General features: G+C 56.3%; 1 protein-coding gene across 1 annotated transcript in view; it reads left to right on the top strand.

Annotated features, from left to right (window-relative positions):
- TCERG1L (transcription elongation regulator 1 like) overlaps positions 1 to 23,667 on the top strand; it is a 193,913-nt gene that overhangs the window by 110,631 nt on the left and 59,615 nt on the right. The window contains exons 5-6 of the mRNA XM_060404836.1: positions 15,274 to 15,365; positions 19,247 to 19,335. Coding sequence (XP_060260819.1) covers positions 15,274 to 15,365; positions 19,247 to 19,335 — 181 coding nt within the window. The remainder of the gene's footprint in view (positions 1 to 15,273; positions 15,366 to 19,246; positions 19,336 to 23,667) is intronic.

The following is a 23,667-nucleotide window of genomic DNA, read 5'->3' as shown; positions in this document are numbered from 1 at the left end:
CCTACCAGTAAAATTGTTTTCATATACCTTTGCCTCTTATTTCAGAGGTTCAATTCTCCCTGACTGTGGCCTATGTATTTCCAAAGTGGATAGAGTAATTGTGCAGGCAAGAGGGAGCTTTTATCCCCCTGTGAAAACTTTGCAGCCCATTTTCTGGGTGCTCTGCGTGGCGATCGGCAGAGCCTGCTCATTCTTATTGTGTCCTGTGGTATCAGGCGCAGCGCTCTGGTTCTCACTCTTTCAGCTCATAAACCTGGCCATCAATGGAGCTAATTGCATCAGAAAGAGCCAGGGGACGTCACAAGCATTCCAAACACATAAATAACACCGCCAATTAACCGCCACGACAGCCAGGCCCTCCATCTTCTTGTCAAAAGCCGTGTGCTCCTGGCTCTAAATGCGCCAAGGCGGGCGGTGCAGGGGCTCCCAGGGCGGAGCGTGCTAGGGGCTGACTGGCACAGGCTGCCAGTCTGGAGGGCAGGGCACAGGCTGTCATTCAGGAGGGGAGGAGCATCTGGGATACAGGGCCCATGTCTACCTCACCCCCAGGTCAATGCCCTGCCATCCGTCAGGCAGGCGGCTGGCTGGGAGGGCCTTGGGCTCGTGTGGACCACGTGGGCGGTGTAGGTCGAGCACGCCCTTTGCGAGGGACAGTGTGGTGTGTCTCTTATTTTAACCTGTACTGCACACCCCGAGTCCTCCGGCGCGTGGGGCAGTGGGCTGCAGAGGCCCGCATGGCCCAAACACCAGCTTTCAGGGCAGTTTTGTGAGTGAGGGGCAGTAAAGGGGCAGCGGGAAGTCGGGAACTTGCAGACCGCAGGGAGGCCGTGGAGACCCCAGCTGCGGGAGCACACACCTCAGCCTCCGGTTTTCTGTCTCAAGTTAAGGAGGCAGTGCAGGGCAGCCGGGCACCTCCCTGGGGACCTGCCCTCCTTACGAGCTCAGGGAGGGATGGGGCGGGGGCGGGTCAGCCCTGTGACCGTCGGCTGAGCGGAGCACCGGGTGGGATGCTCCGTGCTGGGACTCTGGGATCCGTCATCACGTCCCGGATGACGGGAGGGTCCGGGACAGCTGTGGGTTGGCGTGGACCCTGGCTCTGACATCACACAGCCCTGGCCAGCACCTGCTGCTCTGTGTGAGTCGTGCCGTCCTTCAGCCGATCCTCCTGCCCGCGGCAGGGGTGGCAGACTCGACCCAGGTGCTCGCTGTCACCGAGGCCACCAACTGTGGCATCTCGAGCCCCTGCCCCCACCCTGCTTTCAGCCGGGCTTCTCCCTTACCCTTAGCCAAGTCTAGTGGACTTGCCTCTGGTTACAAGGGCCAGAGCCGTGTGCTAGAGGGTGAGGTGGGGGCTGGGAGGGAAGGGACCTGCATGGGGTGAAGGGGCACTGACTTACGGCTGGCTGTGTGGACTAGCGATCAGATAGGTGGTGATGGCTCCCCCGGACACCTCTCCAGTCTCCAGATTCTGACTCTTCAAAGCTTTTGCATAAGTATTTTCTTGCATTAGGCTGGCAACTGTTCTAGCAGTAAACAGAGCATTATCTTTATCTCAGTGAGACTGGAATATTAATATATACATATATTTGTATGTATGTCATAGGTCAATATAAACATATTTGGTAAATATAAGTACCTATAAATACTGTTGTTCAGTCACTAAATCGTGTCCAGCTCTTTGTGACTCCGTGGAATGTAGCACACCAGGCTTCCCTGTCCCTCACTATCTCCTGGAGTTTGCTCAAACTCATCTCCATGGAGTCAGTGATGTCATCCAGCCATCTCATCCTCTGTCGTCCCCTTTTCCTCCTGCCCTCAATCTTTCCCAGCATCAGAGTCTTTTTCAGAGTTGGCTCTTCACATCATGTGGCCTAGATATTGGAGCGTCAGCTTCATCATCAATCTTTCCAATGAAGATTCAGAATTGATTTCCTTTAAAATTGACTGGTTTGATCTCCAAGGCTTCCTGGTGGCTCAGCTATAAAGAATCCAACCTAGGTTCGATCCCTGAGTCAGGAAGATCCCCTGGAGGAGGGCTTGGCAACCCACTCCAGTATTCTTGCCTGGAGAATCCCAGGGCCAGAGGAGCCTGGCGGGCTACAGTGCATGGGGTCACAGAGACGACTGAAGCGACTTAGCACACATGGTTTGATCTCCTGCAGTCCAGGGGACTCTAAAGAGCCTTCCCCAACACCACAGCTCAAAAACATCAGTTCTTTGGCCCTTGTCCTTCACTAAGGTCCAACTCTCACAACCGTACACGACCACTGGAAAAGCCATAGCTTTAACTGGACAGACCTTTGTTGGCAAAGGATGTCTCTGCTTCTAACACACTGTCTAGCTTGTCACAGCTTTCCTTCCAAGGATCACGTGTCTTTTAGATAGGATAATATATACATATATAGATTATATGATATGTATAGTTCCCAAGGAAATGGCAATCCACTCCAGTACTGTTGCCTGGAAAATCCCATGGACAGAGGAGCCTGGTGGGCTACAGTCCATGGGGTTGCAAAGCACTGGACACGACTGAGAGACTTCACTTAGAGCTTGTTTATGTTTTCTGTTAATTTTTGATAGCGTACGGTTCTTGCTCCATGAGTGAAGTACCTTCTTCAGTCCCTTTAAGGACACTATATGAAATGAACAGACCTAGACGGGACGTCTGGCCTTTTCCCTCTCCACTCTGTGAGACCCACGATTGCTCTTTGTCTTGTGTCTACAGCTGACCTTGTTCTTTATCACTGCAGACTGGCTCAGGTGTCCGCGATCCTGGGCTACCCACTCGCCCTGTAGAACCAGCCAGTGGCAGGCTGAGTCCTGGCCGTGATCTCCTGTCTTCCCGCACAGACCATGCTTTCACTTGAGATTGAGTGCCCCTGTCCGGGGAGGCCTCCCAGGCCTCCTTGAACGGCTGCTGTGGAGGACTTTGCTCCGGGATGGAAACCCCCACAGTAGTTGCCTCGGCTCTTGCCAAATATAATGTCCACTTCCTTGTTTATCTGCTGATTTGTTTCTCTTTGGTTTGATTGCTCTGCCCATGGAAGGGGACAGATTGACAAACCCACTTATCTCCTCCCACGGATCGGTGTTCATTCATCTGTGTGGACATTTAGTCAGCCCTTCAACACTTATTAAGTGTCTATTCTGTGCCAATCACACAGTTGGTTGAAAGTAGGTTTAAAGATTAAAAGGCGTGGCTTCTGTTTTCAGGGAGCTCACAACTATGAAATGAGTCATTTAAAAGTGACTTTCAGGGATAGAAATAAGCATCCTGTATTTTAAAACCAGGAGGACATGAGGTCTTTTCTCTGGGTGGCACTCTGCATGCAGTCTTGGCAGAAGGGAGCAGTCGTGCTCACCGCTGTGGAAGAGGGAAGAACTTTTTCAGGCAGAAAGGGACGTGGGTTCCAGCAAACAGAAGCCTTCACTACAGAGACACAAGCACAGGGGACATGGTGAGCTGGGGACCCATAGCCCAGCCAGGGGCAGAGAGAAGAGACAGTCCAAGTGGGGAGGTGACTTGGACCAAAGGGGCCAGGTGATGCCCGCTGAGCAGCAGCCTGCATGTGGGTGCACGGCTCTCACCTCGCGGGGTTCATCTGCCAAGAAGGAGAGTTGCACTGGCCAATGATTCTAGTAAAGAGATTAGGAATGGACAAAGCGCAGGGCAGAGCAGGGATGTCCCGCTTGATGCGGAGAGTCACGGACAGCACCGGAGAGGACAAGCCCCGAGCCCCCGTGCCACTGCAGACGCAGCAGAAACGTGGGACTGCATCCTGCACTCGTCAGGGCAGGAGGCATCCCGGAGAACAAGACACGGCCAGGGAGGAGCGGATTGGGTTCTGTCCTGCGGAGGAGAGCGTGCCGTTGAAGGGCATGGCGTCCAAGCTCGGATTTACAGCACACATGCTGGCTTCTGGACCAATAATTCCAATTCTCGCTGATCAGGTCACCACTCAGGTGGTGACCGGCCCCTTAGACCTGGGGAAGGGTAACCTAAGATGAGAATCCTCCATCTGAGTGTTTTCGAAACCAAGGGTCTCTTTCCAGCAGACGCTTCATGGCAAGTGTAGGATTGACTGGTTTTTTTTTTTTTTAATAAATTTTTAATACCTTTCAGAGAGAGAGTCATTAAAAATGCAAGGCCCTTGGAAAACGTCTACCCTGCCCTCAGCCAGAGCCAGCCCCGTCTTGGGTACCCAGCAGAATAGGCAGGGCAGGGATGCGATGGACCGCCTCCTTCTCACCATCTTTCCACGCACCTGCCCTTGTCATAGAATACGTTTGAGTGCAGGGACGAGCTGGCTTTTTGATGGCCTCAGCAGAGGAATTACTCTTTTAGGTGGTGAGTGGTTTGCTCTGATGCTGAACCAAATCGGATTGCACAGCTGCCGTGACAAATCAACCCTTGAGCGCAGTGCTGTTTTCTTCCCCAGTAGCACACAGACCAGCGGTCCCCAGCCTGTATTTTTGTTAAAGGTTATGTTTGCCTTAAACTAATTAAACCCATTTGTATCAAATGACTGGAATAACTTCCCTTTTAAAAATAAAGAAAATAACTGAAAGGAGTTGGTTCCAAAAAAAAAAAAGTTCGAGTTAATTTCATCCACTGACATAGCGTTGCACTATTAATTTTATTACCCCTAAATGTGAAAATAAATCAGCTTGGTGAAGACAGCATGCTCATGTAGATTCGTCTGCAGAAGTCAGGCCGCCTCACCAGGAAGCTCTTCGGAGGCCAGCCGGCCCACACGTGCTGGAGCGGCGGGCGTGTAAATCCAAGGCTACCGCAGACTGTGCAGTCTCCACAGTCCTCTCAAAACCCCCTTTGGCGTTAGTCCTGCAGAGTGATCAGACACCTAAGGACGCCTCTGTGCGTCCGGCATGCACCTTGTAAGTATCTGTCTGTTTCAATCACACCAGTGGGTTAGGTTAGGATGGATTTATCACACATCGTGAGAATTTTTTAAAATAGATGTCAATTCCTTTTAAACGATACACTTAATGAGGTGCTCCTGGTGCCGGGCCCCCAGCTAGATGCAGGGGACAGAAGCCACTCGGCAAGGCTCACTGTCTTTACGGTGATAGACCCTTGTGCGTGCTCCCCTCACTTCTGTGCGAGAACAGTGAAAGGTGAACTTTTTAAAGAGGTGTTTGGCAGTTCTTCAGGCCTCTTTTCCTATGTCCCCTCGCCCTGGAGACTCAGGGACTGTAAAAGGGTCTAGAATGTTCAGCAGCATGACTTGGTTTAAAGCCTAGAAATGTGCATGCACACACACACACATGCACACACACACGCACACCACAGATGCACTTAGACTCATGGCTGCATCAGAACAGTCTCGGCGCTGCGCCCCAATCTGCAGCTCCATCTCAGTGGGAGCCATGACGCTTGGGGCGGAATGGATGGTCTTTCCCGCTGCATTTGCAAAGGCTGCCGAATGTTTCCCTCACAAGGTTCATTATAGAATAATTTCTACAAGTTTTCATAGGATCCAGCAAGAAGAACAGGCACGTAAGACGCTTGGACCTGGGGCTGAGTTTGCACATGTGGGAAGCCCAGAGCCACCGAGGGGGTGGGAGGCTGCCCGAGACCTGTGCTTCCCTGGGCCCCGGGTGGTGGAGACCGCAGGTCTGGGGGTGCAGGGAGGCTGCCCGAGCCACGTGCTTCCCGGGGCCCCCGGTGGCAGAGACCACAGGTCTGGGGGGGCCACCCCCAGGTTCTCAACCAAGGCCAGTCCCCCGATGGCAAGGGGTCCAGTCCCGCAGGGTGGGGGGCCCCGCCTGGAACCACACTCCACCCTGAGGGGCCGCTAGAGGAGCCCCCGGGAGTCCTGAGACGCTCCTCACTGGGTCTGTCGAAGCGCAGCTGACGCAACGAGAGCCAGTCACCCTCAGACCTCGTCGTCCTCGTCTGAGCCCATGTTGAGGACCTCAGCCAGGGGGCTTTCTCGCTTCCTGCACCTTCGTGGGAGACTCGCCCTGAGCTCCTGGGAGCATCACCCGGGCCACTGTCTAGTCTGAAGTTCATCCTCCCATTAAAACAGGAAGGCTCAGTGTGCAGAGGTGGGAGGCAGCGTTCTCAGGGGCCCAGAGATGACCGAGGTTGACACCGGCCGGGGTGGGGGGGCGCCTGGGGGGCGTCCTGCCCAGCCATCTTGACTCCGCTAAGTTAGACCCCCGCCCCTGTGACCTCAGGCCCCTGTGGGAGCCGCGGCTGTTAACCTCGGGAGGCTTGCTGGATGTGGGGCCCAGCACACGCCTGCCCCTGGCCTGCCCACAGGTGTCAGTGCCCAAGCAGGAGAGGATCCAGTGTCCTTGCAGTCAGAAGAGGGGAAATGATACACCTTAGCTCACTTTCCAAAGATGCATCCACGTTTTTCTTTTTAATTAATTAATTTAATTGGAGGCTAATTGCTTGACAATATTGTGGTGGTTTTTGAAAGCGATGCGTAGGATGAACAGTTTTCATAGCACAGATAACTTATTTTTGATGTCGGCTTTAGAAGTCATCTCACTTTCTGCACATGTGTGTTTTTTTTTCTTTTTTTCCCATTCCCTCCTGGCACGTGTAGACCAGACAGTAAGCTAACTAAGTAGAGGGTTTCTGTGTAATGCATTTAACTTCTGTGATGGCTGAAAGATCATCAGAGCAGTCATCTGTCCCGTGTGCGTGTCTGTGTGTGAGTGTGCGCCTGTGTGTGGGCTGGGGGCGCACCGCTGCCTCTCGGGTGGGTGGTGCCTGAGCCCTGCGCCGGCTGGAGTCCCGGGGTGCCCGCACGGCCAGCCCCCCGTGATACCCATGACGCCCGCGCGGGGGGCGCCCTCACTGCTGGGCGGGCGCTCCCCGGCCTCCCCAGGGCGAGGGGCAGGGGTGGGCGGATGCCTTCTGTCTCTCAGGGCTTGTAATTCCCCTGCGGCCTTGAAAGGCAGGCGTTGCTGAAGCAACTCAGCCTGGGACTGTGAAATGGATTCACGCTTTTCGGAAAAGGTTGAATGCCGCCCTTTTGCCACACGCTCACCTGGGCTGGAGAGACGTGTTCTGAGGGACGGTGCGCAGCCTGCAGGGACATCTCTCACTTTCCCTCCACGATGCCCCCTCCCGCCCCACCTCCACCTCTACCCAACCGTCTCCTCTTCTCCTGGGCCATGTCTGCGGGGAGGCTGTAGCTGGCTCACCACACGTCTGACGAAGTGCACAGAAGATTTTTCATCTCGCAGAGGAATCGTCGCATTTCACGCGTCTGTTTTGCCTCTGATATTCCTGCTTAGGAATGATGACGACCAGAGCTTTGAGCATGTGTTTGGAGTGGCGCCTGTCCTTGGCGTCCCTGCAGCTCTGTCATCCCTTCATCCAGTGAACACACGACCGAGGTCAGGGGGCGGGCTGGGTGGCCAGCCCTCTAAGGCATCCCTGCACCACACTGTCCCGGGTGCCAACTCCCTCTGGGCCTGCTCCCTGGGGTTGGCGCTGCCTGGGGACCTTGGGCGCAGCTCTCTGGGCTGGCACAGCACGGAGCCAGCCTCCATCCCAGCCCTGACGTTCCCCCAGTGCCAGGAGACCCATGTCCCGGTGAGGTAGATGCTGTGCCCTTAAACGGGGCAGGGGCGCACTGGCCATCGACGTCCAGCAGCTCATCTCCGTTCTGACGTGGCTCAGTCAGTCAGTTCAGCCGCTCAGCCGTGTCCGACTCCTTGTGACCCCATGGACTGCAGCACGCCAGGCCTCCCTGTCCATCACCAACTCCCGGAGTTTGCTCAAACTCATGCCCATCGAGTCGGTGATGCCATCATGTAATGTGGCTGCTCCTGCTGCTGAGTCGCTTCAGTCGTGTCCGACACTGTGTGACCCCATAGATGGAAGCCCACCAGGCTCCCCTGTCCCTGGGATTCTCCAGGCAAGAACACTGGAGTGGGTTGCCATTTCCTTCTCCAATGCATGAAAGTGAAAAGTGAAATGGAAGTCGCTCAGTCATGTCCGACTCTTTGTGACCCCATGGACTGCAGCCTACCAGGCTCCTCCGTCCATGGGATTTTCCAGGCAAGAGTACCAGAGTGGGGTGCCATCGCCTTCTCCATGTAATGTGGCTGCCCATGGTCTAAGGTGGCCTGTCTTCACGAGAGCGCCAGCTGCCTCGGCTCTAGGAGTCTGCTGAGAATGGCCTGTCCTGTCCACGCCCTTCTGTCCACTGGTGACATCAGACCCCTGGTAAATCAGCCAGGCCAGCGGCAGGATCCAGAAGCGCTGGTCTGGGGTCCTGGCTGGAGCCCGGGGGATGGAGACAAGCTCCGTGTGGCAGCTTTGCGGGAAAGGAAAGTCGGGTTACGGGGTTGGGGCCACGTGGCAGTGCTGTGACCCTTTCTGTGGAGGAAGCTAAGTTCTCCTGAGTGTTTTAAAACCCTTTGTTCCTGCAAAGGGAAACCCAGGGTGTTACTAACGGGTTAGAAAATGAGTTCTCTCTGCAGCTTGTCAACTCTGAGAAATCGCCGCCTATGACAAATGCGGGAGGACTCAGAAATGATTTGCCACTTACCTGAAAATGATCTTCAGTCACAGCAGAGGCGGGGAGGCCCTGGCCAGCCTTCGCTGCGGGGCGGAGCGTTTGTGAGCCTGAAGCGGGTTCCCGCAGCCTCAGGCCGCATCCGCTGGCCTTTGCGGCCTCGGCTCTCTCCGGAGCCTGAGGTCCTGGCCTCAGGCCGCCCTGCCGGCCCCTGAGCGGGCTTGAGCGCATCACTCAGGGGTGCCTGTGCTGGCCCGTGTCTGTCCCTTACCCCCAGTTTGCTCCGGGCTCTTGGAGAAAACTGACAACCCGCAGCCCCTGCCGGGACCCTTGTCACGGGCACGTGGCCCGCGGTTTGCTCAATTACTGTGTCCTCAGTGAGGTGGTGAGACGCCCTCCTGTCTGCTGACCGTGTTGGTGGTAGACGTCCCCAGCTAGGCTCCCAGGGCCCCCGAGATTTGACTCACAGCCTCAGGTCTCCGGCTGTGTTGGCCTCTTTGTGGTGACCCCAATACGCGGGCCTGAGAAAAGGAACAGGAGGACGGGATCCCCGCGACCCTGGCCTTGGCCAGGTCTGCACCTCGCCACGCTGACCGGCAGCCTGGAAGTCTACCCTAGAAGATGGGGTTCCAGGAGTTCAGCCTTCACCTCCTCCTTCCAGGGTCCAAGCCAGGAAACCCTCAGGGCTCCCAAGGGGGCAGCTTGGAGGAACAAGGGGGCTGGAGGAACGTGCTCCCTCTGCCCGCCTGCAGCCCCCGCCCTCGCACTGGCCAGCCCAGCACCCTGCCCGCCCCCCACGGCGCTCCTGTGGGGCGGCTCTCCGTCCCTGGGATCTCTCTGTGTCTCTCCTGCCTCTGTGGGTCCCCCAGGGCCTGCAGCTCTTGCTAAGGTGCCACCTGGGGGGCAGTAAAGCTGGACTTCGGCCAGGTTCCCAGGGGCCGTGGTTTTTATGGAGGGGGAGATCTGAGGGTCAGTGCCCCCTCCAGCCTCTTTCAGGACCACACACAGCAGACCTGAGTGCGTCCCTTTTAGCTTCTTCAGCACGAGTCACATCTCTTTCTTTATTTTATTATCACATTCTTCAAAGGAGTCCAATACCTCTAAAACGGGCAAATAATTTTGGCCCTCCCCAGTGGTTTATTTTGCAACCTGGAAAACAGCTTCTCTTGTCTGAGTTACTTTGGTATAAAATGAGGTGATTGTTTCCACTCTGCGCAAGCATTGCAGAAATTATTTTTAAGATGATGGTTACAGGGAGACAGGATTCAAGATTAGAATTCCACTCATTATTCTCCTTAAGACATTTCCCTGAGCAGGTGATGTTCTGTTGGTGCTCGGAGGTGAGAACACTCGTTTATGGAAGTGGCGTCTCTAGATTGTGGCAAACACAAAAGCTGGGGCCCTGTGATGCCGGGATTGCTGTCTGGCACCCCACGTCCTGCAGAGGCTTCTCCAGGAGTGGTGGTCACCTCTGTTTCCAAGCACAGCCCCCGCTGCAGGGACCAGTCTATCGCTTACAACGTCTGTAGGTGGAGGCCAGTGTGTACGTGGGGTTTAGTGGTGTGGACAGGCTTTGTCAACCTTCCCACCAAGGCCCATTTCTGCAACAACCAGGGAACTCAAGCCATCCTGGTGCCCCTGCAACTTCACGGGCACCCCCAGGAAGTCACTGCCAGGGTCGTGCAGTGCAGGCCATCTGCAGATCAGGGGCCCCCTCAGTCTAAGGGAGATTCCCCACTGATTGCAAATGGGTCAGAGGAGGCCGGTTCCCAGGGAGCAACCCTTCAGAAGTCACTCTTGGTTTTCAGGACAGAAAAGGTCAATTGTCTCCTTCGTTTTCCTCCTTGGGGTTAATCCACTTCCTTTTTCCCCAGCAGGAAACCAAGTTCCCAGTTGGCATCTTCTGTTTCTTGTGATATTCTGCAGACAGTTCCAGACGTCCTGTTGACTTTCAGAATCCCAGAATGTGGCAGCAATGCAGGAGACCCGGGTTCCATCCCTGGGTCAGGAAGACTCTCTGGAGGAGGAAATGGCAACCCACTCCAGTATTCTTGCCTGGAGAATCCCATGGACAGAGGAGCCTGGTGGGCTATAGTCCATGGGGTCACAAAGAGTCAGACATGGCTGAGTGAGTCACACACACACACACACACACACACACACACACACATTTGAGGAGACAGACCAAGAGAGGACAAAATGTGTTGGATTAAAATGAGGTTCAAGTTCAGAATCACCTTTTGAATTAGAAGAGGCTGACATACTTTCATATATTTTTGGTAAAGTAGACAATTTTGACTTGTCTGCAGTGTTTCTTCATTTCAGAAATTTAAAGAGCAATCTGTAAATGTTTGAAAGAATCCTTGTGCTTGATCCAGTAGAAGGAGCCTCGGCTGAAGTGCCAGCTACATCACTGCCCCGCTGCTGACATCAGTCAGCTGTCTCTGGTCTGAGACCTGACACTAGGCAGACACCTCTGAGTCCTTACGTCTCTGGTCCTAAGGGAACAGGTGGCTTCGAGGGGCTGCCTGAGCAACAGGTGACGTGCTGGCGGCCCCCGAGCTCAGGTCCACCTGGCTCTTGTTTCAGGGAGGCGAGGTTGATCGACTGCTGAGCTGTCTTGCCCGCGAGAAGGAACGGACAAGCTGCTGCCCCTGTCCCCCTGCCCCGGGCTATTGTGTGGCCCCTGCCGTCACCCTCGTCAGCTCCCACAGCACCATTTCTTTTTGTTTCATTCTGGTTTTAAAAGGTCTTTTTTCCTGACCTTTGGGCCTAGCCACATGGCATGTAAGATCTTAAGTCCCCAGGCAGGGATCAGACTGGAGTCCCCTGCATTGGAAGCACAGAGTCTCAGCCACTGGACTGCCAGGGAAGTCCCCTGCAGCATGCTGGGGGCGGCTCACTTCTTGCCCTTCTCCCCCGGCTTGTGCCCGTGTGCAGCCAGGGCTGCGCTGGGTTCCGTACAAGGACAGAGTGTGTGTGCATCTCACGGCGGTTCTCACACAGACACCATTTCTCCTTCCTGGCTTCCGTGCAACCTGCCCGGGCCTTCTCGTTGCTCAGCCCTGCTGGGAGGAAAAGCAAACTGCAGCCCATCTGAGAGCTCTTCAAACCTCAGAGCTGAGCTGGATCAAGAGACCACCCTGCCTCCCTCACAGCATGGAAATGTATCGTGGGCACCCCTAAGCTCGTCAGGGTCTTATGACTTGTTCATTTCCCTCCATAAACTAGTTTTCTTTGACACCCGAGGGGGTGTTTGTTGGCGACACCATAGGGTTTGTGCAGAGGTCGAAGTGCAAGGGGGTGAAGCAGGTCAGAGGCCCGGAGTGGCCCTTGAGGAGCTGTCACATCAGCCCTTCCAGGATGGATGGGGAGGCGCAGGCTTTACAGGGGGCTCTGGACCCTGACCCAGCCATGCAGCAAGGGGGCTTTAGAGTGACGATCAGGACCGTCTTCTTGAAGAAGCCGTCCTGTGACCAATGCCAGGCATGCAGCCGAAATGCTGGACTTGACGAACCAATTTCTTTACGGGATCAAGTGTTTTCAATAAATGAAAAAAAGAATGTTTTCTCAGGTAATGAGGGAACTCACATAAGCAAGACTGCTGTCATTGAGAATGACGTTGTGACGAGCGCGGATGCTATCAGCTTCCTTGCACGTTTTTTACAGCGTGCATTATTGGCCCGAGACAAGAATCTGCTCCTCACATTTCAGGGATACCTGATCGCTTTGTTTTCTCTCTGGAGCCCCCCCCCCCAACCCCTCTCCCCCCGTGTCAGCACACACCCCCATCCTGGAACTACCCCTGTAGTCTGGGAAGGAGCCCAGACCACGTGCTTAGGTGGTGAACAGCCATCTGCTCATTGCTGTTCATGCCTCAGGCCCCTGGAAGCTGCCCGGCCCTGCAATTAGAAATTGGAGCCTAGGCTTGTAACCAGACCATTCCACCTCCTTGCAAGTCCAAGCTCTCCTCTTCCTTCCTGGGGCCTTGCTGGGGGGCCTTGGGGGGCGTTCAGCTGCTTCCTGTTCTCTGACCTCCTTTGCAGAGCAGGGGTCTAGGGCCCCAGGTCCTTCGGGAGGCTCTGGGGAGGTTCTCCAGCCGAGATCTCTAGGGCAAGGCAGGGCGCCACGTTCCCAGCTCCTTTCCTCAGGAGAGCTGCTCTGGTGGGGTCTCCGATGCTGCTTTCCACAGCTGTCTCCTCGGCGGACCCCCCAGCACAGGCGCTTGCACATTTCTGCCTGGTGCAGACGTCTTTCCGAGGTCACCCGCATCCAGACGTCATTGCAACCCCCGTCTGCCCACCCTGGGCTCCAGCTCCCCACTCTGTTCCTCAGTTGCAGCAGCGAGAACCGCTGGGTTCCGGGGCTGCTCCCTGAATGCCTCCTGCAAACCAGCCCCTACCTTGCGCAGAGCCTGTGGCCGGCAGGATCGGGGCCTGAGCTGAAGCTGAGGCTCCCTGACTCCTGACTGCTTATCTGTCAGCGCCCGTGGGAGGCCTGGGGCCAGGGCGCTGAGAATCTACTGCTGATACAGTGGGATGTCATGCTCTTTCCACCTGCAGAGGAGCATCTTGTTGCTGGGAGCTGCCAGGGGGTAGAGCTCTGGGGTCTGTGGCCCTAAGGGGCCCCCACGTGGAGGAGAGGAGCAAGCAGCCCCGGGAGGCGGTATGGGCCGAGTGGTCCTGCCGTGGGCATTGATGAGGCTACGCTAACTCAGGCACACGGCCCCCCCACAGCGTAACCCGTGGGGGCACAGCCGTGGGGCTTCATGACGACGCCCTCCCCGTGGGACTCTGCTCTCTGGGCCGCTCTCGTCTCTCCCTCTGATGTTTCAAGCAGAGCTCCGGTGTCGCCCAGCTAGGGACCATCTTCCTGCATCGCCCTCCTATATCGGCTCCTCTGTCTTGTGTGGGTGGCGTGATCTGTTTTGCAGACACGGGAAGTGGGTGGTCAGGACTGTCCCATCTGGAGCCAGCCTCCTGGCCCCACATAGCCCTTCGCGTCTCGACAAGAAGCGGGCTTTGGTGGAGGGGCTCATTCTCACAGGTTCTGGAAGCTGCCCGGGGGGCTCTGCTCATCACCATGAAGGACGATGAAGTAAAGCCCCACTGCCCTCCAGGGCGGAGAATGGTGTGAAATGTGGTCTTTTGACTCAGATTGGGTTTACGGTTCAGTGAAGGGCTGGGAGCTCATCCCCCCAGTCTGGGGGTGAAATGGCCCCGTAGGTGGTGTCTCCAGGCCCGAGGCAGGCCTCTGGGTGGTGGTCCCAGCAGCCTGGGAGGTGAGTGGTTGGCACTGGCCGCCCTTGTACAAACGGAGAGTGCGGTCTAGGCTCCAGACACACTTGGTGTGGAGAAGCGAGGGGAGCAGGAGGCCCACGAGGTCCGGGGTCCACACTTGGTCTGTTTGCCCCCAGCCTGAGCTCAGGGCCCCCAAGCAGCCAGGACCAGCCAGCTGGTCCTGGGGCAGAGCCCACAGGCCCGGCTTCCCTTCAGAGCGACATCACGGACAAGGGGCCTGGCTGTGCTCAGGGGCACCTCTGTCTATCCAGCCCTGCCTGTGACAGATGGAGGCCAGGCCTCGTGGCTGGCTCCTGCCTGCTTTTGTCTTGTCCAGACGAAGCTCCTCTGTGTGGACTGGATGTTTGGTCCCGGTCCAGAGCTGACCTGAGGGCCCAGAGGCAGCTCTGAGATCAGCTGTTAGTGTCCGCAGGGAGGTGCTTCCTCACCCAGGGCTCTGGAGACGCTGCCCCGGAGCCCGGACTCAGCTCTGCAGCCTCTAAGGGGGCGGGTATTGATGCCACTGTGGCCGCCACAGCTGGGCTCCACATGGGAGCCAAGCCCAAGCACGCTCACACACGCACGTACAAGCACACACACACACACACACACACACACATATGCACACACACATGCACACACGCACACACACGCACACACACGCACACACATGCACACACATGCACACACTCACACATATGCACACACACACACACACACTGATCCCCTGTGTCCTTCCTTCCTCCATCCAACTGGGCAGAAACCACCCCAGAATCCTCCCAGACGTGTTGCACAGGCGGAGTTCCAGGTCACGCAACCCCTTCTGGACCCTTCCAGGGTCCCGTCGGTGGATGTATCTCTTTGTGAGGCTGGTTTGTGGTTGGGTGGCTTGGAGTTTCCACTCATTCTTGGCCCTAACTGCGTGGCTAACCTTGCCGCCTGTCACTGCCTACAGACGTCTGAGGCTGCGCAGTGTCTTAGAATAAGAGGGAGCCTGACTGTTTCCATCTCCAGCCTCAGGCTTCTGGCACTTTCCGCCTCCTCCGTCGGGCAGTGACTGTCTGCACAGCGGAAGCTCTGAGAGGGCTGCCCGTGGAGCCAGGGCCTGCGATAGTGACCGGCGAACAGTGGTCGCCAGGGTGTGGCTAGCGTGAACCCCGTTCCTGCTCGGGACTGGGGGCCAGGGTGGCCCGTCACAGCCACTGATACAGCCTGCTGGCTCAGCCGCCGCACTGGCCCCTGGTCCTTGTGGGAGAGGCCTGGGTCCTGTCCATCGTGGCCCACGTGGCCCGGCCCAGCGTGCGTGGCCAAGCGCTTCATGGCCAGTGGACACCAAGCCCCGGTGGAGGCTCTGTCAGCAGCGCGGACGGCACAGCCTCCCGCGAGACGCAATGTGTGCGCCACCACTTGGAATTCCCGAGCCTGCTCTTCGTCCCTTTCCGGGTTTACAAACTGATGCGGTGCTAACGATGGTTGTTTTGGTCCCACAGATAAAAGCAGAGAGCGCAGTCGGGCGCCCTGCCCACCAGCCCTGGTGCTGCATGCAGAGAGGAAGAGCCCGGCGGGGGATGGAGAGGACAAGGTTGGTGGCCGCAAGACGCAAAACCCCAGGCTGGGGGCCCTGGGGGCCCGCACACCCTTCTCCCCATTTCCCACCTGACACTCAGCAGCAGCGCTTGGCAGTCCCCTCTGTGGTACCAGGCCGCTGCCAGCTGGACCGCTGCAGAAACCAGCAGAAGGAAGGGGCGTCTGGGAGCCAAGCAGGAGCAGCCTGGCCTTCCCGTCTCTGTCCAGTCCAGAGCTCACTGGCAGGCTCTGCTCGGAGGGGCTTGGGTGGTGACCCTGGGTTCTCACGCATGTTGCCCCCCGTCTCAGAAGGCGAGTGCACACAGGCGGCCGGTCTCTGCAGCTGGACACCGCTTGGGTGAAGCTGTAATCTGCACTTGGTTTCACTGTTACAGGAAAACCAATGCACGCCTGTGTTTCCTGAACACAGAATCTCAGGTCCTTCCCGACAAAGCGGCATTTTATAGACTGACCGAGAACGTGTTGAGTGCATTTCCTTTCCCACGAATAACCAAGAAGTCAACTTTTACTGCTGCCTTTGAAAGTCACAAATGGCGCATAACATGCTCTGACCGTCGGACACCCTGGCGGCCTCTGGTCTGAGCCGTCGGACACCCTGGTGGCCTCTGGTCTGAGCCGTCGGACACCCTGGCGGCCTCTGGTCTGATCCATCGGTTGGCCTCTGGTCTGAGCCATCGGACACCCTGGCGGCCTCTGGTCTGCCCCAGTATTGTGTGAATATTCTCTCTTCCTGTGTTGCTATCAGCCTTGTCTCTACCTCGGCCTGTTAGGTCCCCCATTCCTGTGGTTGTCCTGTTCCTTCCCCATTAGCGACATCCCTGGGCACCCTCACCTGTGGTCCCCACCATCCTCTCCATCACTAGTGCTGGGGCTAGATGGTGTAAATGAGTCACGAACAATAGAGCAAATTAATCTCTTGCTTCCCGATGAAGGATTTCTCTCTATGAGGTGAACATCCATGCCAGAATTACATATTTATTAAACAGATCGTCTTTCTTCTGCTTTAACTACTGTCTCTATCTCTGCACTCTGTGCGTCTAATTCACTTTTATTACTTCAGCGCGGAGGGGAATTTTATGCCATGATTAGCCATCTTTATCACCAACAAGAAATCATAGCCAGTGTACGGCACCAGAAGACGACCTTGGTAATTAGCTGGAGAATCCCAGCATCGCCGAATTTAAGTGTTAGTCTCTATCACAAATCATGTCCCACTGTATTTCCCTGAAAAAATTATCAAGGGGAATCTTCTATTCAGAGGCCCCTCATTGGGTTCCATTGTTCAGTTAGCTTCGTAATGAAAATCTCCCCTCGTTTTCCTAATTGGATTAGTAATATAAACTCTGGTCTCAACATACCCTTATATTTTTAACACAACTGTTTCTGAATACACCCTGTTATGTTCATTATTTATCCTGAACTTATTTTCTCATAGGAAACTAAGACATTTTCTACTACCCCAAAATTCTAAAAAAAAAAAGTTGTTTGTGAATTTAGGAATAATCATATAAATTACAAACCGTTTATTCCGTGTAATTACCTGTCACAACGAATGAAGGGCACCGGGCAGACCCCAGTAAGATACCAGGATGGCCGGGTGCGAAAGAGACGACCCCTCAAGTCCTGGCTCTTACTTGTCTAACGTTTAATGAATGCGATTCCCAGGGGCCACTCTGGACCTGGTCCGCTGACCTTTGCATCCCAGGCCTCCCTGCTCGTCCTCTGGCCCGCTCTGCTGACACTGGCCGTTCACTCCCGGTGATGTGGGCCCTGCTAGGAGGAGGTCTCACGTCGCTGCCTGTGATTTCACTGCAGCTTTAAGCGACTTCTTTGGGGTTTATAGCCCCTGGTGATCTTTTAACTTTATGTTTGAATCTTACATTTCAGTGCTGTCAGAACCCAGCACTTTCCTCGCTAACAACCCTTCGAGAGGAAGCTGGGAGGTGGGGATGAGCTGTGGTCCCAGGGCGGCCCTTGGGGCCCCTGGACAAGCATCTGGGCCTTTGGTGCAACGGCCCTGTCCTTACGCGGCCACCCACCAGCGGTGCCCCACAAGGCGGGGAGCCTCGGCGTCCTGGGCGTTCGATCATTCCGACAACCGGCTAACCATGTCCTTACCTACACTACCTCATAGAGTGCTGACACGGATGGTGGTAGAAAAAGTTTCTCAGCTTTCAGGATGACATTTAATTTTTTCTAAATGAATCTAGAGCTTTAGTTGCCCAACAGACATGGGTTTGGGTGGACCAGGAGATGGTGACGGACAGGGGGGCCTGGCGTGCTACGGTTCACGGGGCCGCAAAGAGTCGGACACAACTGAGTGACTGAACTGAACTGAACTGAACTGAAATATCTCAGCTCGGAAACTGGTTGCTGTTTGGAATAATGCACTAGGACCTTGTAATCATCGATTTTTCGAGAGAAAGAAAATGCGGTCCTTATTGTATTATTCTAAATTTGAGATCAAAATAATGGAAACAGGCGGTAGAAGGAAAGAAATGTTTCCTTGTCCCTAGAATGTATTGTGCTCACCATGGTTTCATTTTTCTCTTGCTGCTGCTGAGTCGCTCAGTCGTGTCCGACTCTTCGCGACCCCATGGACTGCAGCCCACCAGGCTCCTCCGCCCATGGGGTTTTCCAGGCAGGAGCACTGGAGTGGGCTGCCACTGCCTTCTCCCGTTTTTCCTCTTAGAACTGCTCAAACTTTGAGACAGCACTGACTTCTTAAAACACTTTTCTCGTGGTAATTTTTCAGCTCTACCTTTAGGAGTTTGCTTCTGTTTCCTTTTGTTCAAGGGCCTCCCTGGTGGCTCAGACGGTAAAGCGTCTGCCTGCAACGCGGGAGACCTGGGTTCAATCTGTGGGTGGGGTAGATCCCCTGGAGAAGGGGATGACTACCCACTCCAGTATTCTTGCCTGGAGAATCCCATGGACAGATGAGCCTGGCGGGCTACCGTCCATGGGGTCACAAAGAGCTGGACGCAACTGAGTGACTAACACTTTCGCTTTTCATGTTCCCTTTGTTTAACAAAATCCAATGTCTCTTGTATATCCGTGCAGCTAAAGAAGTCAATCTGAATCTTGGATGCACGTTTATGTTGGTGGTATAATTGCCTATGTTTTCTGATCTCAGAAAAACATGTAATTCTGTCCAGATTCTATCCATAATAAGCAATGGGTCAGGCGTCCTAGCTGTAGTGTTTTGTTTTGTTCTTTAACTTTAGAAAATAAATCTTCATTTTCTTCTTGGGGATATCACGTTCAGACACTCTTTTCTACATGAAGACAGAGGCCCCACTGTGTATCAGTCAGCGGCACCCTGTGAAACGGGCTGTGAACTCTGCCCCAGGTGGACACTCCAGAAATGGGGGCATCCTTGGAGTGACGGGACGCTGCAAGGACACGCGCTTGTTGCTTCCCCTGCCTGCCAGGGACGGGCTGGGCCAGCCCAGCCTCCCAAGGCCCTCGCTGCTCGGAGGGTTTCCGCCACTGGAGGCTGGGCCCGGTGGCCCCATGAGCCTGTTTCCAGAGATGAGTCCAGGGGGCTTTCTGCCCCCGGACGCTGGGGCGTTCAGAAGCAATCTCTCAGCTGCTCTGCCTGTGTCTGTCTCTGCAGAAGCAGGCAGCCAAGCCAATTTGGGACAATTACAGGGAGGCCCTAGTCTAGGTCGCTCAGCACTGTCAGCTGTGCCGTGAAGTCTAAAGGCTCACGTGGCCCCCAGGCCCGCGCGCTGGCTCTGCTGAGCCGGTCACTGCCTAATAGCCGCTGTGGGCAGGTCTGTCTGCAGGAGACTAGTTACTCTCTACTCGGTTGCCTCTAATTGAAGAGGAGTGCTTCAGTTTGTTTTAAAGAGCTTTCCTGCTTTCTATTCACAGGAGCCTCCGTCGATCCTGGTGACCAGCGAGGATAGCACGCCCAAAGGCACAAGGCCCGTGGCCTCCGCCCCAGTGCCGGGATCCCCCTGGTAAGACAGCCCGCACCTGGGGGTTGGGGAGACAGCCCCGGCTGACCCAGCGCTTGTTGTCTCCACCAAAGAGAAATGCATATCCTGTGGGAAATGCTGTTTTACATGAAGCAATTTGCCGCTCCTGGCGGGTAGAGTTCCACACCGTTGTCACCATCTGCCAAAAGAAAAATAGCATTTAAGTGATAAGTTATCCTGCTCCAATATATTTGCAAATATGCATTAAAGTAGGAAGGCCGTTGTGTATTGATCTGCGCAAGGCCGTGTCTGCAGAGACGGCGGCACGCCTTGCACTTCAAAGGCCTTTCCGTGGACTCCAGGAAAAGCATAACCGAGGAGCTGTTAATTAAAGACATGCCTGCTCTTTGTGGCTGCCCTGTGAGGATTCCCGTTCTCTGCGCCTCCACACTCAAAGCGCCCTCCGTGAGGGAGCCGCTGACTCTGGTTTTCAAAAACGTCCTTTTATAATGGAGTAATTTAGAATCAGAAAAAAAAAAAAGGTTATTATAGTAAAATTAGTTTTAAAGCCTGCAGATTAGACTGCAGGATACGGTTGGGAGGAGCAGCTAATTTAGAGAGCTGGAACAGAGCCACTTAAGGTGCGGTCGAGGCAGCATCGGCAGCCGCCCGCGGCCCCCGGGTCTGCCCTGTGTGATGTCCTGAGTGGGTCCCTGCATCTGTCCTGCCCTGGCCACCTGCTTACCGCGGGAAGCCCTGCTCTTACCTGGACAAACGGGGCCCCCTCTCCTTCTCTGCTCAGAGGTCGGTGTCACGGGCACCCAAGGGCCTCCCACCCTTCAGCTCTAGTGCTCGGTGAGCTGAGGGCGCCTCACAGGTCCGGGCCCCCATGGTGACACCTAATGATACAGTGTTTCCAGAGCTGAGAGTGTCCTGCCCTTCAAGTCGGGTCTGATGCCAGCTCCTGGATTAGCGCAGACCCCACGGTCCGAGGGCTGAGTCCCAGCCCTCTGCCCCTGCGCGTCTCCCCGGCTGATTGCGAGTCCCGGGCTCCCACAACCTCCTATCAGGTGTGAAAATTTGCTAAAACAACTCACAGGACTTACGAGAGTGATTCACTTGTGATGACATCTGTATTATACAGGGCGCAGCCCAGGACAGCTGGATGGCCGAGAGGCAAGGGCAGGCCGCAGGGCGGGGGTCTCTGGGCCTCACGCCCTCCCGGGGCTGCCACCCCCCTAGGACGTCAGCGAGGTCAGCACACTGCAGCCCTCTGAACCCAAAGGAAGCTTTCTGAATGCTTCATTACTAGGCCTGTCCCCCCGGATCCTGGAGGCTGGGGGTGGGGCCAGGAAACCAACCCTCTGATCACGTGGTCGGCCTTCCTGGGACCAGCCCCCACCTCCACGGTCACACATGGAGGCGCACCAGTCACCGTGTTGTCAGCCTGAATTCACGTGAGGTCGGGGTCCTCAGGAGTAAAAACGACGCCCCAGTGGCTCAGCTAATTAAAAGGGTTTTAGGAGCTTGGCGCCAGGAACTGAAGGGGGCACAACACAGACTTAAACTATTACTTTTTTTATGATGCCAGAGATGCTGTCTGGGGTCTTCTGGAACCAGACTCTCTCGCGTGTGTTTCTAAGGCAAGCACAGTTGACTGCAAATCACGTGTGGGGTTGCAGTAAATTCAGCGAGGTGTGTGACCCTGTCACACTGCGTACTCGATGCTGTCCTGGGGGTTATAATTGGGCAGGAGACCTGACCTTGAGCCCTAGAGACTTCTAGGGCTGCAGTTTCAACTTCTCAGTGACGCTGTGTTCGAGGGCAGAATGCTCCGTGGGATTCTGGGGTCCTTGGTCAGGATGAATCACTGTTGAGCCTTCCAGCCCGAGTGTCGGCCGTGTGGGGAGCTGTCCTCTCTCAGGGAAGGGGGCGGCAGGGCTGCAGGAGGCACCATGCCTGCAGCTTTCTGAGCGGCATTGGGCCCACCGGCTGAGCCCGGGCATTTTTCTCGCCTCTGCTCGCCTCTCTCCAAGCCTCCCTGACTCAGTGCCACCTGAGGGAGGCTGCCTGGCCTCCCCCAGCATTCCGGGGTAAAGGGTACCAGCGTTCAAACACCCCCACACCTGGGAGGTTGGGTCCTTGTGCGCCCTGAAAAGTGCCAGAGGAACCAGGATCTTGCAGGGGGTGGGGAGCCGGGGCACGGGGGCAGTGCCAGCCTCGGCTTCTGTGGCCTCCCCTCTTCCCAGCTGGGAGTGGCCATGTGCGGCGTGGTCTGACGTGTGCTTAACCTTAGTGTCACACCCACGGAACCTCGGGGACAGCACACCCTGGGCAGTCTGCCTCCAGGAAGGGCTCCTCTGGCCTGGGGGCCACACCTGCTGCCCCGAGTGAGCTCAAAGCACCCACGAGCCTCCTGTCCAGGGGCCAGGCTGGTCGTCAGCCCGAGCCGCCCAGGTTCTCGGGAAGCAGAGATCCTCCAGGGGCAGGGGCGGTTGGTTCCTCCATGCGCGTCCCCTCCAGCCAGTCCCCTACAGGCCAGGACGCCCGAGGTCCCCCACGCGTGTGAGAGCTCACCCAGACGGAGAAGGCGCGGCCGCCTGCTGCCGTTAGCTCTCAAAGGAGGAACCCGCGGGGGGCTCTCCCTGCCCGTGAGGCAGGGAGACAGGGGCAGGGGACTGGGTGCGAGACGTGAGCCCCAGGACCCCGCAGGCCCCCGGGTGCTGTCGGAAGCTGGGGTGACCTGAGGTGCAGGCAAGGCTGCCAAGGAACTGGGAGGCGTGCACGGCACAAGCGTCCACATGTCACGGTGGGTGCTGAGCCCCTCTCACGTCTCAGATCTGCCTATTCACTCCCAGATGGGCAGCTTCTCTGCGGAGGCCCCCGCTGGCCCAGCTCCAGGCCTGCTCCTGCAGGGTCCCCCACTCTGGCCCTCATAAGGCCAGGCAAGGCAGCCAGTGCTCAGGGTTCCCTGCGGTCAGAAGCCCTTGCCGTGACGAAGCTAGACTCTGATGGAGGTCACAGCAGAGTAGGTGGCACCGTGACTGTCCAAGAAGGCAAGTGCCCCTGGACGCCCCGGCCTGTGGTCCAGACGGAGTTACCCAGAAGGTGTTTGCTTCGCTTCCTGCCCACGGGAGGCTTGCTCTCACATCAGAGGTCGCTCGGAAGCCCAGGAGCTCCGTGCAGAATAAGGCCATAACCAGATACCCGTTTCTGAGCATAAACCACCAGGTCCCAGGAGGAAGAGGGGAGAGCCGTTTCCACCCTCTTTTCCCTGGATCTTCACGTCTGTGGGCCCCACAGTGCCTCACCTAACCTGCCCTGTGGGGCCGGGCCTGCTCAGTCCTCCTAGGTCAGCCCCTTCCCAGGGACAAAGGTGGGCGGAATGGGAAAGGGGGCAGAGCCCAAAGAACACAGAGGTGCTGCCTTCTGGGGTCAGAGACTTCAGCCCTGTGGCTGTGGCCCAGGGCACATGGGTCCACCCTGCAGACAGGACTCAGCTCCTGGGACAGCGCACTCAGGGACAAGTGCCTGGAGGAGAGAGGGACCCGGGTGTGTCTTCCCGAGTGTGGGAGAGGGGGTGAGGCTCGGAGCCCTCCCCCGCTGGGCTGGGCTGGGCTGTACGCGTGGAGGGAGAAGCGGAAACATCTTCCCCCTTGCAGAGCCCTGGACGCTGGGCTGTGCTGTGTGAAGGCCGTGGGGGGATCGTTTTGTGTGCCAAGCCGGCAGTCCCCATGTCCATTTGCTGAAACGGGCCTTTGTGCTCTAGGGCGGCTGTCTAGATGTTTTGCACCAGACTTAACTAATTCTGGCACGCTAATTGTACCCTCTGGGATTTGGGGACAGTTAAAGAGGAGAGGGAAGATGGCAGCCGTCCAGAAATTATACATTGTGATTAAGCCAGAGGAACGTATATGTGTTGCTTAAAACGTGCATAGACGATGCATGAAATTAATTCTGCATCGCACAGCTGGCTCGGTCCGGTGGAGACCAGGCGTGACCAGTGGGCGGCTTTCTCCTGGGGGATCACGTTTGCTTACCTGCTGCCGGTGCTTTGCCTCAGGTCCGCGGGCGTCCCTGTGGCACAGGAAGTGGGCTCTTTGCATTCTGGACAGGATCGTGCGCGTGTTAACTGTTGCCACGCCTCTGTCTCCGGGGTAATAATCCTCCATTACGGCTCTAATTGGCTCCACTCTCCCGCCACTGGAGAGGCTGGTGGTGGTGGCGGTGGGGGTTGGGGCTGCTCCCCGCACGTCGGTCCAGACACTGGGTCTCTCCGAGAGGAGGGCGTGGTGTGACCGTCTGTCCACACGGCTCTCGGTGCTGATGGAATCAGCGCGTCCCAGAGGCAGCAAACCTGCAGCAGAGGCCCAC

This window comes from Ovis aries, chromosome 22 (assembly GCF_016772045.2).
Source record: "Ovis aries strain OAR_USU_Benz2616 breed Rambouillet chromosome 22, ARS-UI_Ramb_v3.0, whole genome shotgun sequence".
NCBI lineage: Eukaryota > Metazoa > Chordata > Mammalia > Artiodactyla > Bovidae > Ovis > Ovis aries.
Note: the sequence above shows the minus strand (reverse complement) of the source record. Positions and strands in the feature narration are given on the sequence as shown.